This window comes from Manacus candei, unplaced genomic scaffold (genome assembly GCF_025592945.1).
Source record: "Manacus candei isolate 608988 ecotype Guabito, Panama unplaced genomic scaffold, ASM2559294v1 h1tg000015l, whole genome shotgun sequence".
In the NCBI taxonomy this organism is placed as follows: domain Eukaryota; kingdom Metazoa; phylum Chordata; class Aves; order Passeriformes; family Pipridae; genus Manacus; species Manacus candei.
Genome location: NW_026138063.1, coordinates 7508875 through 7526484, shown reverse-complemented (window position 1 = coordinate 7526484; position 17610 = coordinate 7508875). Strand labels below are relative to the sequence as shown.

Genomic DNA, 17610 nt, shown 5'->3' with positions numbered 1-17610 from the left:
CAGCAAGGGTATGGTAAAAGGCGAATTCTTTTAATGGAAAATGAAAAAAAGAGCATTTTCAACACAATTGAAGATCAGTAGAAATGGCATAAGTTTTACATTAACTAAATTCTGCCAGAATCCATGCTATATTTGACGTCTTTAATTCTCCCATCTTCACAAAGAACTTGTACCTGCTGCTCAGTTCTATATGCTGTCAGTCTTCTTTATTTTCACCTAGAGAATAATGTTAAATAATTTTATAATATTTTGTAAGGGAAGATCAAAGTTGCTCTGAGAGAAGCTCTAAGAGTAGAAGTGCACCACCTGCAATGTGAGGGAAGCAGCACCTCTCTAGTTTCTATCCTCTGCACCTTATCTAAGAGCATTTGAGAACTGTGGGTTCAAAGCCAAGTTTGCTCTTCAGCCAAAGTTCCCACACAAAAAGTAATTTTAGCGAATAATAGAGAAACTAGAATCTAGCATGAAGAGTTCCTTGTAGATACTATCACACTTGTGCCTGCCCCCTCAGTATAGGTTTTTCCAGGACTTTCTCAACAGATTACTTTAGATTCTGTATCCTTCCCATTCTACAAGACTATTCCAACCTGTGTTTACTCAGCTTTCACGTAAAATTTGTTGATCCCTCAGTTAACTAGCAGGTCATTTTAGGAGTACAGACTAGGTACTTCTGTAAGAAACCATTTACTTAAAGGAACACTCTGTAACTTCTTAGTGACTATATTACTTGCAAGGATCTGTAAACATCTCTGACAATGAGTTAATGTTGTCTTCGATCACTGTTGTAGAGCAGTTCTCCAGTCTAGTGATATGAGGAAGAGGAGAGGCTAAAACACAAGTCACAAGGTAACACCACAAAAACGATGCATAACCAAGTGAGGGAAAATAAATAAGTAAAATCTTCTAACACCCAGGAGGGGGAGACACTCTGTTTTAGAAAACAGCTTCCTTTAACTTCGAAAGTGCATGGAGCGTGCAGGCAGTAATGCAACAGATTTACAATAAATCACATTTTTATATGACTAGTAAAGGCCAAACTGTCAGTCACAGTCAAAATATGACAAGAGCAACTTTCCTCCTCTTCCCCCATGGTTCTGATCCAGCAGGACAGTTAAGCACATGCTTAACCTTGAGCTCTGCAGAGCGCACTTAAGTGCTTTGCTGGAACCAGGCCAAAATGCAGGAGCCAGACACAACTCCCATGTTAAGTTTTCTTTAGCTGGACCAGGATGGACAGAGGGAAGGAGATTCTGAATTGAGAGATACTTAGTTTTACCTTGCAATAAAACACCATAATTTGTCAGCACTTAGAAACACAGGTAGGATGTTGCTGTGACACAGGGATCACAGCAAGAGTTGTCAGCAAACGCAACTGCTCTTTATGAGGATGCAACACACACATTATTATTTACTGACTCAGACATCAAGCACAGATTTTAAATATCTGCTGGCACATGAATTTAAAGATCCATTGCAATGTCTACAGCAACCGTCTCACAGTTTCTCTGACTTCACACAAACCCTGACATCTGTTTGCACGAAGCCCCTTGGGGTGACTGGGCCTGTGTGATTTCAGGTAAGATATTGTCACCTGTGGTTCACAGGCCACTCCACACACTTCCTACTACTTTGCAACAGAGCACTGGTTATCATCTGCTGAGCTAGACTAGTCTTCAGAGAGGCAGCAACACCAGTGCTCCTTGCATGAGGGTACAAAGAGTTTGTCTCAGTTTTGGAGCTTCCCACGATTCCCACGGGGCCAAAGTCAGTTATACCACGTGCCATGGGAATTGATTCTCTGTTCTTGTGTAAACCAAATATTTGGCTCTCACATCAGTGTCATTGGGGCATAAATTCACACTGACAGAGAAAAAATTAGTATCACCCTGGCACAAGGATGATGCAAAAAGCTGAGTAGTGATCACACTATACAAGAGTAAATAAACTGCGTGAGGCAGTAATTTTGATTGTGAGATGTTTATAAACCTACTAGAAAAGCAAGTGAAGAAAAATATAACTCGTGCAATTTGAACTTTTATCATGAGACTAGTGATTTTTTCCAGGAACTCCCTTTCCTCCCTCTGCAAGCAGAAAACAAGGTCTTCCAGTTCTCATTCTGCCAAGATAATGATACAGGGACTCAGCTGTCATGCCAGTACTTCCAGTTACGCTCCAGAGAACAATAACCTCAGTTTCTGGTTGTGGTTCCCATTTATCAGTTTTTAGAAAGAGTCAGGTAGCGGAAACCAATTGACTTGTTTCCTCTTATCCTAGCAGTAGTTTGGGGCTTCCTAAATTACTGCCATGAGTAATTCAATCAGCCTCAGGTGACAAAGTGGATCCCATACAAAATACAATCCAACAAACTTGAGTAGCTAAATTTTGGGTGCCTCTTGAACCAGTCCTTCTAAGATAAATTCCATATATAGCCAGGGGGAAAGTGAGGTGCCTTTGAGAGCCTCCTGAGGGACAACCTAAATTAGGCAGGCAGAACCTCCCTCTGGAGTTGCTTTTCTAGGCATTTTTCTCTCCCTATTGAATATGGAGGGAATCTTGGCACTTAATTTAAGAGAACTAGTTCACTATGTGCTCAAAACATAGGTGCTAATTAGCTGCCTATACCTGACTGGAACCCCCCCAGTTTAAAGTTGAAATAATTTATCTTAAACATTAGTGTTATGTTATGCCCTACTAATACTTTAAAAAAAAGAAAAGAAACAAACCATCATGCTTTGTGCACTGCAAACAGATAAAGACCAGGAATGCAGTAAGAGGGTGTATAAAATGGGATGGAAGGACCACACCTTACAGTTGCTGTTAAATAATCCTTGCTTTGAGTATATCAAAGCACTGCTTTCAATATATTGAAGCAATGTATCAAATATCATCAGATGACACTTTTGACTCTCCCAGTATCTCTCCCAAAGCACCCAAAAGCCCCACATATCTGCTTTAAGGGACAAAAAATTCCAGTAGCAGTACTGGGGTGAAAACACCATCTTTTCCTGTTGTGTTGTTCAACAGCAGAATCAGTCCCAGAAAACTCATTCAGATTTAGGAGGAGTATTTTATACTATGAATGAGTCTCTTCCGATGTACTGATAGTAGAGAACACCACCCTCCACAGATTTTAGAAATCCCTCAGTCAGAGGAGTGTGTGGGCTTCTTCTTTAATTAAAATCAACTTTATAAAGAAAATTTAAATTCTTGGAGACATTATGAGAATTTATGTCTCTCACTGGCTAAATCAGTACTCAGAAACCCACAGTTCTCCAGGCTGAGTCTATGCTGCTTGCTGTGTGTACAGATATTGTGCACATAAATCCAGTGTGGCAACGTCTGCCCGGCTCCTGTTCCCAGCGCTGCTTCCTCCAGCACCTGGCGACGTTGGGTGACTTCCTTAATTTCACTTTACTTCCCTCATCTGCAACGTAGAGATAATACTTCTCAGCTCTGCAGTGGTGCCAAGCTTGATTCATGAATGTTTTAAAGCATTCTGTGATTTTCACCCGAAAGGTGCTCAAGAACCATAAATTATTAGTTTAATATAGATCATAGTTTTCATCTCATGAATCTTTTATAGCACTACTCGAAATTCATGCCTGATAAAACTCTAATAACTTGAGCAAAGTTAAACTAGGGATAAATTTGGTACAATATATGAGGCAGCAAAATGAAATTCCAAGTGTGAGACCAAGGGCTTAACAAGTGGCATTGATTACAGAGTAATGTCAGAAACCTACCCCACTGCCCACTTACCTGCACAAAAAATATCAGCTCTTGACACTCTAACTTATTAGGCTCTTAATTCATCATTAAATGTCTCCTCACAACAAAATAGTATTTTTCTAATTTGTTCTATTGCTGTACATACATAGTTTGTATTTATTGAGATTTAGTAGACATGATTATGTACTTGCTATCTGTTTTGACCCAAATGTTTCAGTTGAAAACAGATTATTTTTCATAGGAATAAGCCCTTTAGTAAGACACTTGTACAGCTTCTAGTCCTTAGTCATGGGAGCACAGGACACAGGACTAGGAGGGATCCTCTGGGTCACGGTCCACTTCTCAAAAGCAATCACACCATAAAGAGTTATGTACAAGGCTTGGCAAAAGTCACTTTGTCCCTCTACCCTAAAAAAAATATGGTTCATATAGTTCACTGCTGTGATAGGTTCTTTTAATTCCCAGACCAGATCTATTCATGGTCGGTTTAGAGCTCTTTGTTATCATTCCAGCCTTTCTCTATAGCTGAAATAACTTTCCTCCTCCAATGTCATCTAACCACTCTCCCTTTATGTATACACGAAGAATAACTATATGCCTACTCAATCTTCATTTTGTTAGCCTGAGCAAGTCAAACTCTTTTAGTCACCTCTAAAATGTGGGTTTTATTCTGCTGATCATTTGGGTGGCCCATGTCTGATGAATTTAGTGTATTTGTTCACAAAGTCAGAGAGTCAGAGAAGAGGAACCTATTTGTTTTATAACTAAATAAAACTGCTGTAAATGCAGCAGAAAAAAGACACAAGTTAGTAAAAATTAAATCTTGCTGTTTGCTGATGAAGCTGATATTACCACCGATCTTCTTTCAGTTTGTTGGTAGAATTTTATCAAGGGTTTTGAACAATCCACTGCTGGTATCAAACTAATGAATGCCTGTTGCTTAGTGGGTCTTCCTCTTACAACCACTGTAAAAAAGAAATTTCTAAGGACATGATAACCATCTTTGAAAATAAAAAAAATTATTTATCAAACTTCATACTTCAGTTGGATCTTGGAAAAATTCAGATCTTTATTGATTCTTGTCTCCTTCCCTGCCACAACACTGATTCTTATTATTATTGCTGGTCTTCCCAGAGTTTATCCTCTTATGTCCACAACGAGTTTTGGGCAATAAATTGCCTTTCCATCTGGTCTTAAGATTTTCTATTTTTCACTTCTGCAGTGAGTGATCTTGGGTGCTTTCGAGTTAGAACCCCCCATGATTAAGTCACTGGTGAGGTGCATCTGCAGTCTGGGTTAAGTACACATAGATGTAGAGTTTGGGACAGCATCATTTCCAGATTTCTAAATGAAGTGCCCATATCTGCACGTTGTGCTGCCCACAGTTGGGCAGGCAATCACTCACCTGTCTTTCATGGCACTCATGTAAATTGGTGTTTCAAGGTCCTGGGCAAATGCATTTGTGCATGTACAGAGTTAGTCAGCATTAGGTACCAGCTTAAATGTTTGATCCATTAAAATAGTGGACTTTTTATTTCAATAGCTCGGGTATTTTGTTGCAACTTTGCAATACAGAAATCAGGTACTGAACAGCAGTGAATCTAAGCTTAGAGGTAATCCTGAGCTCAGTGTCGGTAATTAACAAACATGAGGATGAGTAAATACCTTTTTTTGCCAGTTTTAGTCCATCCTAAATTTTAAAATTCAAATATATCTAAGAGAAAATTCCAAAAATTCAACAGTGTAAAGAGAGTGAGAAGAGAATGGCAAGAAGGAGAGAGGAGAGGGAAAAATAAACCTGAAAGTACTCCAGGCAAAAGCAACAGAGGGAAAACATATTTCCACTATTTCCATTATTAATTTACAGTAAATGCAGGACACACCATCAGGCATCCCTCCAACTCAGCTTAGGTCTTGATCCTCCAGTCAGAGATAGATGGAAAAGAGGAGACTTTTATTTCTGAGACTTCTACTGTTTTTTCTTTTTAATCCCTAGTACATTAAATAGCTTGTAATGCAGAGACTCCTTTTAGGTAGCAGAAAACCAACGCATCCATGCAGTCAGAACAAAACTGGAAAACTGCTCATAAATAAAACTTGTACTGCGAGTCTTCCCAAAGTCAGAGCTCGTGCAGGAAGTTCATACACTCACCAGGCTCCATCCACTGTCATTCACATGTCGTTGTATGGCAGAGAAGTGTTTTCTGTCTCAGCGGGTTATTGTTTAATGGGCTAATGCATATTTGCTGGATGAAATGCTATTGTGGGAGTTCTGTGGGGAAGTATGTTACTGGTGGGAAAAAAAAAAAGGCCACTTCCAAATACTAAAAAAGCCCTGTTTAGTCTCCTGGTGATAGAGAAGGCCAACTTCACCATGGATTTGAAGGGAGTTGCATCAGGCCTTGTATACTTTAGCCCTATAAGCAATAGTATGCAATAATTGCTAAGGAAAAATCATCTTGCTGCTTTATTTTTGTGTGATTTGTAAAACTGGAATGTAATTTTTGCCCCAAAAGAGCAATTGGACTCTTTTTATTTTAAAGCCAGATATATTTGTGCATCATCTAATTGCAACACTTTACTCTCACAGTCAAAAATAAAGCACGTGATGTTGTGAGATGTGTTTTATTTCTTTTAATTCTTCATGCCAAGAACATTCTGTGACCCAGGGTTCTTTATTGTTAGCTGGTGAATGAGCAACAGGAAAGCAGACCCCTCCTGAGCCCCTCAATTGACGACTTTCTCTGTGAAACTAAACCAGAAGCTGTTGCAAGGCCTGTAACATCAAACACTGCAGGTAAAAAACATTCTTTACTACCCCACAGTAGATAGAAATAATTTAATTTTATCTTATTTAGAGCACATTTTTTCAAGTAGTTTCTTGATTTTTTACTATTCGCACAAAATCACAAGCCAGTATTAAATTATAATTGCCTGAACTATTCATAGAAAAAAACTTTGTTCATTACATTTGAGGGCCAATATGATGAGATTCAAACCACATCAGTTCCAGCAGATCTTTGGGGCTGAAATAAAAGCACTTTGTTTAAGTCTCACAAAAGTATGTATTAGTTTGACCAATTCTCAATAATTTTTTTTGCAAAAGTTAACCAATGAGAAAGCCACATTTAGTCTGATTTTAACCAAACCCATTCCTTACTCTAGAAAGACTTTAAAATAAAAACTAGGATGAGATAGCAAAGGAAAAGGGAAGAGATATCAAAACAATTTGTTCAGACTGAGTTTGGGCACCTTAATAGTGAAAGGATCTAATATATTTCTCAGTTCCGTTGTGTTCAATGAGATAGCAGAGAAGAGAAAAAGTAAAAGTGAATTCTGAAAACCTTTTGAATGATACTGAATCCTATCTGATGTATACCGTCCTTTGGAGGTATTTTCAGAAATTGGTCCCTTCCCACTCAGTATTTGTGCAAAGGTAATCGATGCAGGTGAGCAGATCAGCAGAGATTCAATAAAATCAGCGTAACACCACTGTGTTCTCTTGCTATCTCTTAAAATGACTCTGCTTGTTAGAAGCCATTTAATTAAAATCTATAGACATGTAAATTATTAAACGAGTTATTGACAGCTGGGTGATTATCTTCACTTGTAATTAATATGTGTCTAAAGCAGTATGCAAGTTCTAATAACAAAAACTGGAACACTAAGTTAAACAGCAATTGTAAATAATGTTTTTTCCTTTTATATATAGCTAGAGATATTACAGGGATGAATACAACTATTTCGGGTTGTTTAAGAATGGTATTTGTTGTAAAAAATTATCTATATATTGTATAGCTGCCTAGAATATCTACCAGATTGAGGGGCGGAGGGGTGTTAGATTTATGTAATAGCAAAATAAAAATTTCTTATTCTATGAAGATTGATGAAATTCAGTCATTTGCCAAGAACACAGATAAAGCACTACAAGAGATAATACAAATTGATTTGTCAAAAAACACCTGTCCTGTAAAACAATGATAAAAAGACAGTTTTCCTATATTTTACATGCTAAGGAATTTCAAATGTAATTCTTTAAGCAACTTTTAAATTAAGAACCCAGGAAGATATCTACTCCTGCATTTTCCAAATTGGCACGTGGCACAACAGGAATGCCCTAAGCAGCTGTTACCAGGACTTGACAAATCATAAATCAAAACAAATCTTATCTCAAAGCTCAGTTGTACAGGGAACCCTCACAACAGAGGAAAATCTGGGAAGGCCACAGCCTTAAGACTTTGGATGCCTTTAAGATTTTCAGATGAGAAGCCTTTTATGCAAATGCATTAAACTGCAGTAGTTAAGCACCTGAAATTCCCAGCTATATTTTAATGTGCTGGTCATCACCTTTAGCCAGGAAACACACACCTACTCTAGTAAAATGCAAACATGTCAGAAATGTTTTCCCCAATTTAAACAAATCTTTAAAAGCAATCTTTTTGAATTAAAACAACATTAAATTTTAACATTTTGTCTCTAAGTATTATCAACAGGTCTGGATCTCTTGGATCTTAGTGAACCTGTCTTACAAACCCAAAACAAAGCAAAGAAATCAGAGAATCCATCAAGAAGTGAAGGCTTAAAAGCTTCAACTCACAGAAAGAAGACAGACAATCCTGACCTTATCAGTGTGGATTCTGAGCAGAAAGTCCAGGCTGCCAGAGTTGCAGACAAGTCTTCATTAGATTTTGGTAAGAGTGTAGCTATTTTATTAGTGCTCCATAGCCTTTCTTAGCACAGGTTTCTCCTGACTATTATCACAAAATTATGAGCAACACCAGATTTTTTTTGTTGCACCACGTTTTAGCAGAGCGTGTAACCTTTGCTACACTTTATAAACTAATTGAAGCACTTTAAACTTGAAACAGTTTCAAGTTTACATTTTACATTTTGTTATTATACGTTTTAAATTGTCACCAAGTGTGCTGATAAAGCTCTGAAAGGTTTCTTTGAATAAAAGAATTTAGTCAGGGTGAGTCAAATGGTGGAAAATTCTATAGGGGTATGATGAGAAATTGGGAAAGGACAAAAATGAGAGGAAGCCCATACATAGATGTCCTTTTCAGAACTGCAGATGTCAGAAATACATAATACATTTGTAAATACTGCTGTATCTATGCATACAAGGGAAAAAATTCCATTCTTGACAAGAGAGATATATTTATACAGCTTGAAAAAAATCCCCAAAACAACTCAATATCCTGCCAAGCCTGATCTATCGACAAGCTTTGGAAAAGGTGAATTTAATTTAGTTCTGTCCAAACGAAATTACATGCACTGCAACTGAGAATTTGCAAGGTAAATGTAATTTATACCGAGGTGGTAAACTTTCCATTCATCAGCACAGAAATTCTTTTAGAGACTTTTTCTTCAAACAGGAGCTGAACATCTGATTTTTGCACAGTGCGTCTGACACATGACTGAATAATATCGGTTGCCTACATTTTTAAATGGTAGTCTCTAAAAAAGGTTTTATTTTTACAATTAAACTAAATTACATACAAATCACTGATTTTAAATCAAGAGTTCCACTGACATTCTGACCATGTCAGAATAGATTTTGAAAAAATGTTGTGAATTTCCAAATATTTTCACAGCATATCAAATAGAAAGGTGCAAAACATTTCTGTATATTGGACTTTAACTAAAGTATAGTCTTTGGTGGCACCATTTTCTCTATAACATACATTTAGCAGACGAGATAAAATTTTCTGTTGTAGTTTCTTTAAAAGATTCATATTTTCTTTTCTTATTTTCCAGTTGATATTCATCATCCAGAGAAATGGGATGATGTCAGTTTTCATGGAGACAGGAGTAGCAAGGTCCACCCTTCTGCAGAGCGAATATCATCATCATCATCTAGAGCTCCATCAAAGGAGATTTTATGGTACAGCTTTTTGCTTTCCTTACAAAAATATTTCCATTCCAGCTTTCTTAATTCACAGAAATGCCTTCTTGATGACAAGTCATATCATTAAACCTGTTATGATTACACTAAATGTGCTCAGGCACACATTTTGGACAATGCATCGTAAGGAAGTACACACTAAAATGATATTTTGCCAGCAATTTTTAGTGTTGTGAAAAGCAGTAGGTGCAATTACTAAATAAATGGTGGTTAGAATTCTACAGAGACATGCAATGATCCAAATCCAGCTACAAACGTGAGTAAAATGAATAAAACAGGAACCTTGGCAGTGCAGTGATCTGACACTCACTGGATATCCACTGAATTTTGGCTTTGCTACCTCAAGGACACAACTGGAAGAGGCAACATAAAATATCCAAACCAAGAGCTACCCCTTTCACACAGTTAACTAAACTTGAGGGGTTGCAAATGAGGGAAGAATTGGACTTTGCCTTTGGGAACAGTTAATGCAGATTAATTCTGCTGCCTTCCTGATGTGTAAGTAACACTCATTCTCCACATTATGCATGGCCATAATCAGCATTTTCATGCACTAGAAGAAGGTTTCTGACCAAATGATGCTTATCCTGTATTTTAACCTGCCCCTTTTTCTGGGCATTTCATTAACTTAGAGCTTGACACAAGTTTTGCTCGGTTGACTTGATTTTGGTCTACAGGGTTTCATTTTCTAGGAAGAAAGAATATTAGGATACTGTGGCATGAAAATGCACATATGCCAAGGTGAATTCCTGCATAGTGGTAGTTGATTCTTAGACACTGACTGCAGGTACAGTCTTGTGTCACTGCCTACCCTCGTTTTGCCTGGATATGAAATAGAAGTGTATGAGTGAGAACACTGAGAAGGGTCCATGTACTTTTGATAACTACCTTTTGATAATTCAGTTAAAATAAATACCCTAATTAATTGGTGTGTGAGTTTATGAACCTGAAAGATGTAAAGCAGCGTGTCTTACTGTTCAGTGATGAGTGTGTAAATGCACTGTTTCTAGGTCCACAGAAAACAGATCACAGTCTGAGCTGACTAATGTCAAGAGTGCCTTGGACTCTGATTCTACATCAGAATTAGAACTTGCACCTGCAATACAGGTAAGGAGATTTGACAACAAAAAGGCAAGGAAAAATTGTCCCACTAACCATTCACATTCTGGGACAACTATTTAAGGGATGTTTTCAGGATCATCAGAGAAAAATATTTATACCTCTGAATCTTCACACCTCTTTGAAATTAATGTTGTGAAAATACCTTACATATGTCAGCACCTCAACCATTCAGAGTTTAATACTGCAGTGAACTGTGACCCTCCTGTACAAAGACAAAAACTTCAAACAATTTACTGCATCATCTTTTTTCTCTTCAACCAGTTCTGAAAATTCAGACTTCTAATGGTTCCCTCTCCCTGTAACATATCTGTTCTCAAAGTCTCTTGATCAAGCAGGAATCCCCAGAATTGGAAAATGGTTGAGGAAATCATTAGACCAATGTTCATTATTAGTTTATCTCCACAGGTGGGAGAGCAGTGTGGCCAAAGGACTTTCTCCTGCAGGAAAAGTAACTCTAGTACAGAGGGTTCTGGGCAGAAGGTTTGTAGATTTGCCCAACTCCACTGTCACAGTATATTGGACAGGACCTTGTGGCAATTATTACTTAAAGCTGTAAGCAATTATTGCATAGAGTTGTATATTTTTTGGTATGTATGTATGCACAAACAGGTACAAACATAGATTTAGATCTGCATTCACATAGATCAGGTTGCTTACACATCTTCTTTCCTGCTTCTGATTTTTTAACTGAGGGATTTCTGCCATTGCCACTGGCCAGGGTAAGAGAGAGTTGTTTGGTGGATTAGCTTTTAGTTGAAAATAATTGTCTTCCCTTCCACAGCTATTTTTAGGCCTGGACTTCAAAAACCTTCTGTCAGATGGAAAATCTGGAAATTAATGGAAAATAATAGCCTCATTTGAAAATGGAAAAATGAGACATTAAAATGCTAAATGTGTTTTCTTAAATTATGCACCATTTCTTTGAAGAAAATAGAAATAGAACCAAGTTATCAGATCCATTTCTGTGTTTTTGTTAGGAAAAAAGCCTACTTCCCTACCATCTCTACATTACTAGCAGGAGGGGTTTTTTCCCCTCTGGAAAGTCTCACTGTAGTTGTAATGTATGATATCTTTTCTTTCTCTGCAATAGATTTATACTTCTTATTAATGGAAAAGATCTATTGCACAATATCATCCACTTGAAATGGATGATGTGTTCTCACATAGTTTCTCTATCTTATCTTGAAGTACCTCTGACCCATTTTTAGGAGGCTGTTCCTCAGCCTAATAGATCTAAATTCCAGAATATTTGTGCTCAACCAAGATGTAAATCAAGTAGACTGCCACAGAATTAAAATACCGTGGCTCTCTGTAAAAGCAGTTGCAAATTTAGTATATAACATCTCTACTTTCTATGGTCTATTTCCTGTTTATCTTCCACTAGAATAACTGCAGAAGCAAAAATCCACATTTTTCATTCAGTCTAAGAGCAGTCAGTTGAGGCTCCATACTGCTTTGTGAAATGACTGATATTTCAAAATAAAAAAACCATGAAGCTGAATAAGCCAGCTTGAAAAAGAAGCAGAGAAAAAAATTCTTATCTGTTTTTTTGGTATATTTCATGTTTTGATTTTTTTGTTTTGTTTTGTCATAACCTGCTTTTTTTTTCAAACTTATGATCCATTCAAGTAACAAAATGCTGAACTGCTAATTAGTGGTGCAGAAAAATGACCTAAAGTGAGGTTGAGTTCTTATTCTGGGTAGCTTACTCAGAAATATAGTGGGTTTGTTCACTGCCAGCTTCATCCTGCTTATACTTGGACTGCCAGAGTTGTCAGTTCCCAGCAAACAGGCTCATTGATCTTGACCGAGTTCTTACCGTGTTTGTAAAAGAAATCACGTTACAGCTTTTATCAAAGCATATGTTTTCCATACTTTGTCCTCTATAGGTTTTATCTATCTCATTTAAAGGTAACCTTTGCATATGCAACACATTCTGCCATAGCCTAAATATCCCATCTTGTCAAACTTGCTGCAGTTTTCCATCAGCAGTTTCCCCGGCAATCACCTCATCACTCATCTTTGACATGTTAGATTTAGGTCCTCAAAGTGAAAGTAACTGTGTTTACCAGAACTTGTATCAATACAAAATCCAAAAGACAAGCTTTGAAATACTAAGGGAGAAATGTGTTTGAAGGCTGGAATATGCTCTCATGGTGGCTCTCACTGGATGTGGCTGTCTTGCTTCTCAGCATTTTTGCACATCATACTTTACCTATTATTAACTCTTAAACAGCATTGGCACTGTTCTTTTTTTTCTCTACCATTCTGGAAAGTTCCTTGTTATGTTTTTATTAGTACTGAGATATCCTACAGTGTTTGGGGCTTTTTTGAAGGCTTATTTTTCATCTTATAATTACAAACTGCAGAGGGACATAATATGTTCCATTGTCTGTACATTAAGTTTGCTCATGTTGTAGCTCTTTAAATGCTCCCCTGGGCATTATAGATATTTTATTGCTCACCTATAATACACAAACAAATGTAATTCTTTGATCAGATTACAGGTCAAGTTGATAAATGTTGCTGTGTGATAGTCTGCAAGACGTTTGAATTAACACACCATATTCTGATTTTAAAATTGGCACCATACAGTAAGAATTGAGAAGGCATTAAACAGATTAAGACTGGCTAACATTAGATCTCAAGAGCAGTAGTTACTTACTAGGAAATGTAACCATGTGGGGATTCTTCTGTGATTCCTAGGAGCAACTGTGATTTTCAGAATTATTGATCTGAAAATAAATATGCAAGCCACTCCTGAGAAAATTTCTTTATGATACAGTAGTGGAATGAAAAAAATGTAAATAAGGGAGTTGAAAAAATGAGTTGGTGACAAAGACATCTGTATAAATATGTATTCCAATACATTTCAGAGCCAGAATGCAGGCCCTACTTACAACACTATGCTGGAAGGCAGTTTGAAAAGAATCAATGGCTCAGAATGCATGAGAATGTCAGCATGAGGGCTCCCTGTGTGGCACTGGAGTAACAGAAATGTGTAGAAGGGAAACAGGAGATCACCTGATTTCAGTATAGAGAAACAGCAAGACAGGTACTAGAATATAGGGTTCATTTTGATTGTCTGTATGGCTCTGAAAAATAAAGAGGGAGTGTAAAAGCGAACTCAAAAAAGGTGGAAATCTGAAAAAGATGTTTCATAATCAGATAATTTAATATTGCAATGTCTTTATATTATTCAATGTCCTTTTATCATTAAAAACTTATTAAAATCATCAGTATCTTTCTACAGAGAAAATAAGGAGTACTAACATGTGTTTTAAACTACTGGAGAAAAATAAGAAGTGGTAGTTGGAAATATCATTAAGGTCTCTTGATAACTTTAAATTAAATATGAGCACCTTCCTCAAGGACATGAATTCCAGACAACTTCAGTTTATTCTCTGTAGAACATAAGTTTGATCCTGCGGATGTTGAGTGACAAATACCATAGTGTGATATGTAAAGAAATGAATGATTTGAACCAGTTCTGTCTTCTGCACAAATTCTATTAATCAGTAAAACAACTGGTTGTGTGTAGGACCGGGTTTTGGTATATTTTCAGTGACAACCTGAAATCTCTTCCTGGTCTCAGCAAGGGAAAAAAATAGTTTGCAAACCACATGGACCAGAGGCAGTAGATGTGAAAGCAGAAACAGATCCTCAGTGTGGACTCTTGGTGCTTCCTGTCACAGCAAAGTCCAGAAGCCCACACAGAATAACACTCACAGTGCCCACCACCAGCCTGTGCTTCTCACAGAATTTGTGCTGTACTGTTGTTTTCTTCCCCTCTGTGTATCATTCACCCAGTGTACAACTCACTCATCAATCTCTGCCTGAGAGACCAACTGGTTGGGAACAGTACAGAAACCTTAAGGCTAGATTGACAGATGAGTGCCATTTTCTGGGTAAAAAAACATGTGTACAACCACAGACACAACGTGTGTGAGAACCCAGGAGTGTGTTGGATGTTTCATCCCAGCAGTGCACACACCAGCATTTGCAGATACAGCCCAATGAGCCTGATGTGAGCAAAATTAGTCTTTTAGCAGTGTGGCTCATTGAAATTGAATATTACAAGTACAGTCATCAGAAATATAATCACATAAATTAATGCAGTTGGGACCATGAGCAGGCAAGTGGCTAATGAGTTTAACCTCTTGACAAACACGAGGGAAAGGATTAGCAGTCAGAGCTCTATTTAGCAAGATTAGGCCACTTTGTGCCTTTCTATGCCATCCCTAAACATTGTTTGGTTTTGTACAGTGCCTTTTGTTGAAAAAAAAAATGAAATAATAAAATTGCTTTTAATAAAAGAACAGGGAAAAACTCTTTGTGTGCCTCCGATGGGATTGACCAATAGTAAGGCACAGGAGAGCTGCTGATTGTGAAAAGCATTTGTTCCTCCAGTGAAATCCATGGCAAACCTAGTTCTCCAATGTGATCCTGAAAGAAAACCTGAAAGAAAACTACAAAATGTACAGGGGAAATGAGATGTTTTCTTCCTGGAGAGTAGACAGTTGTAATGCAGGAGAAGGAACAATGAAGATAAAAGTCCTATATAAAATAGTCAGCTCTTTCCTTTTTTAGTCCAGCTCTTGCACTGCCTTTTCTTGGATGTCTCTTTATCTTTCAGGCATCCCAAGTGAAAAGAAAAATCTGGAAAAGACAGATTACTCTGTTTCCCATCAGGAGTGATATTAGCTATGGTGTGAGAAAATTCAGAGGAATTCATGTAGGGAAACAACTAATTTTCCCCAAGAGAAAGGTCATTTGGGGCTCTGGACAATTGAGGAAATAACTCAGAAATGTGGCAGAGAGTCTATCATCCTTTTCTGATTTATTCTTTTATTTTTTAGGCACGATCAACTAGGGAGCAGCGTTGGGGAACACCTCTTCTCTCCAGAAATCACTCCTTGGAAGAGGAATTTGAAAGAGCAAAGGCAGCTGTTGAGGTATTATTTCATTTACTGTTCCATTTTCAGCTAATGTTCTATAGATTTCTTGTTTATCTTGCAGCACAAGCATAGGAGAAAGTTGGAACTGGATTGGATTCTTTAAAGCAGCGAAAAGACACAAATCCTGGAGTTTCTAATTTAAAATAGCATTTTATCTCATTTAAAAGAAAAAAAAAACAAACAACAAATAAACAAACACCAACCCTTAGCTATAAATTGAGATTAGACAGAACCAACTTTTCAAACTCGATTTTTATTGCTATAGCAAGTGGGTAAAGAAAAATGCCCCATAAATGTAAGTACATCCAAACTGAAAGTAAAAGAGGGAAATATTTTTCCCCAGCAACTGAACGTGTGCACTCAGCTATTTAAGCTCAAACACAAACCAATTCTCTCCAGGGGAGCCTGAATTCAGAATCCCTGATAAACAGCACAATTACCTGCTGTAATGCAGACTGTACATGTAGCAGTAACCATGCACCATTTTCACATTTTTACAACAAGTGGCAGAGCATTAAGCACAGGAATATTCTCATTTCCTGGCAAATCAATTTGGTTTGAAAAGGTGCAGCTATTTGGATAGTTCTCCTAGTGCACTTTCATTGTTTTTTCACTAACTACATTTCCAACATCTGAAACATCTCTTGAGTGTTCTCCTATACCACTAATCCCAACTGAAATCCTGATCCTGACTAGAGACAAGATGGAATACAGGTTTTTTTAAAAGAACTCAATAAAAAATTATATATAAGCACCAACCTGGAGGATCATCTGGAGCATTGATTCGTAAATGTCATGGGTTCCATTGGTAACCCTGCAAAATCCCGTCACCACAAAGAGCCAAGACAGCTCCCTTCCACCGAGGACAGAATTTCAGGCTAAGTTATGTAACAGCCACTGAAATGAATTTTTAGGGTGGAAAGGATGAAGCTGTGAAACCGATTCCTCAAAACTCGTTATTTTTAGCATGGACTGAAGTCTCATTAGTCTCCAAACCATCTAGAACACTTTAGGGTTATTTGAGTTTCAATTTAAATTTGAGCCATGTGTTTTAATAGTCCTCTTACTCAAGTTTTTATACCATTCCAATTCCAGTGTTGGCAGTTGAACTATTCTAAATTAATATTGGTTGATTACAAACAAACCTATGCCTAATTCATATACTGGCTTTTAGCTAGAAACAGAGTTTCCTTTTTAAGAAATTAAGCTGATTTGTAGGGGTTTTTTAATTATATGCTATGGTGAGAGGCATGGTTTCTACTATGGTTTCTTGGGATTTTATTGCACAGAGAAAAAAATCTTGTCTGAGCATACAAGGTTAAAATGGACACAAGCAGTAACTAAGCTCTTTTATAAACTAAACACTGAAGGTGTTTTTCTTGTCTTTTCTGCCTGCATTGCTTTTTCCAGATCAAGTAGGTTCTTTATAAACAACTGCTGGTGAGGCACAGGAGATGTTTTTGATGTCACACATCACACACATTTGCTCCTGGCGTGAAAGGAGAGACTTGTTTTCAAATTGCCACTGCTTAAAATGTTCAAGGTGTTCCTAATTGCACTGCAGACTGATCCTGAAGGTGGGACACGATGTGCTGCAACCTGTGATGGCAACCCAGGGAATCTGATGATGAACATCTTGGCGTTAGTGGTTAATCAAATGATGTCAGTCCTGTTGCAACTGCCAGCAACTGTGTGTGATGGGGAGTTTCCAGACACTCAGAGAGAAAAATGAGTTGAGTCCAACAACAAGTTACATGACATTATTGAATTGCTTTATAGAGTAAAGGAAGGAGAAGAATATATTTTATAAAAAAAAAAACTTGCAGACTAAAAGGTCATTTTGAGGCAATAGAGACAGGTTGTTGAAATACTTTAAAGTAGTTTCAAAAACAG

The 17610-nt window shown here is 37.4% G+C and overlaps 1 protein-coding gene across 4 annotated transcripts in view; it reads left to right on the top strand.

The window, feature by feature from the left end:
* Nucleotides 1-17610, top strand: part of PEX5L (peroxisomal biogenesis factor 5 like) — a 100264-nt gene that overhangs the window by 72089 nt on the left and 10565 nt on the right. For all 4 annotated transcript variants that reach the window (XM_051782263.1, XM_051782262.1, XM_051782261.1 and 1 more), the window contains 5 exons: nucleotides 6415-6526; nucleotides 8211-8420; nucleotides 9490-9616; nucleotides 10648-10744; nucleotides 15619-15714. In XM_051782263.1, the coding sequence (XP_051638223.1) occupies nucleotides 6415-6526; nucleotides 8211-8420; nucleotides 9490-9616; nucleotides 10648-10744; nucleotides 15619-15714 (642 nt within the window). The remainder of the gene's footprint in view (nucleotides 1-6414; nucleotides 6527-8210; nucleotides 8421-9489; nucleotides 9617-10647; nucleotides 10745-15618; nucleotides 15715-17610) is intronic.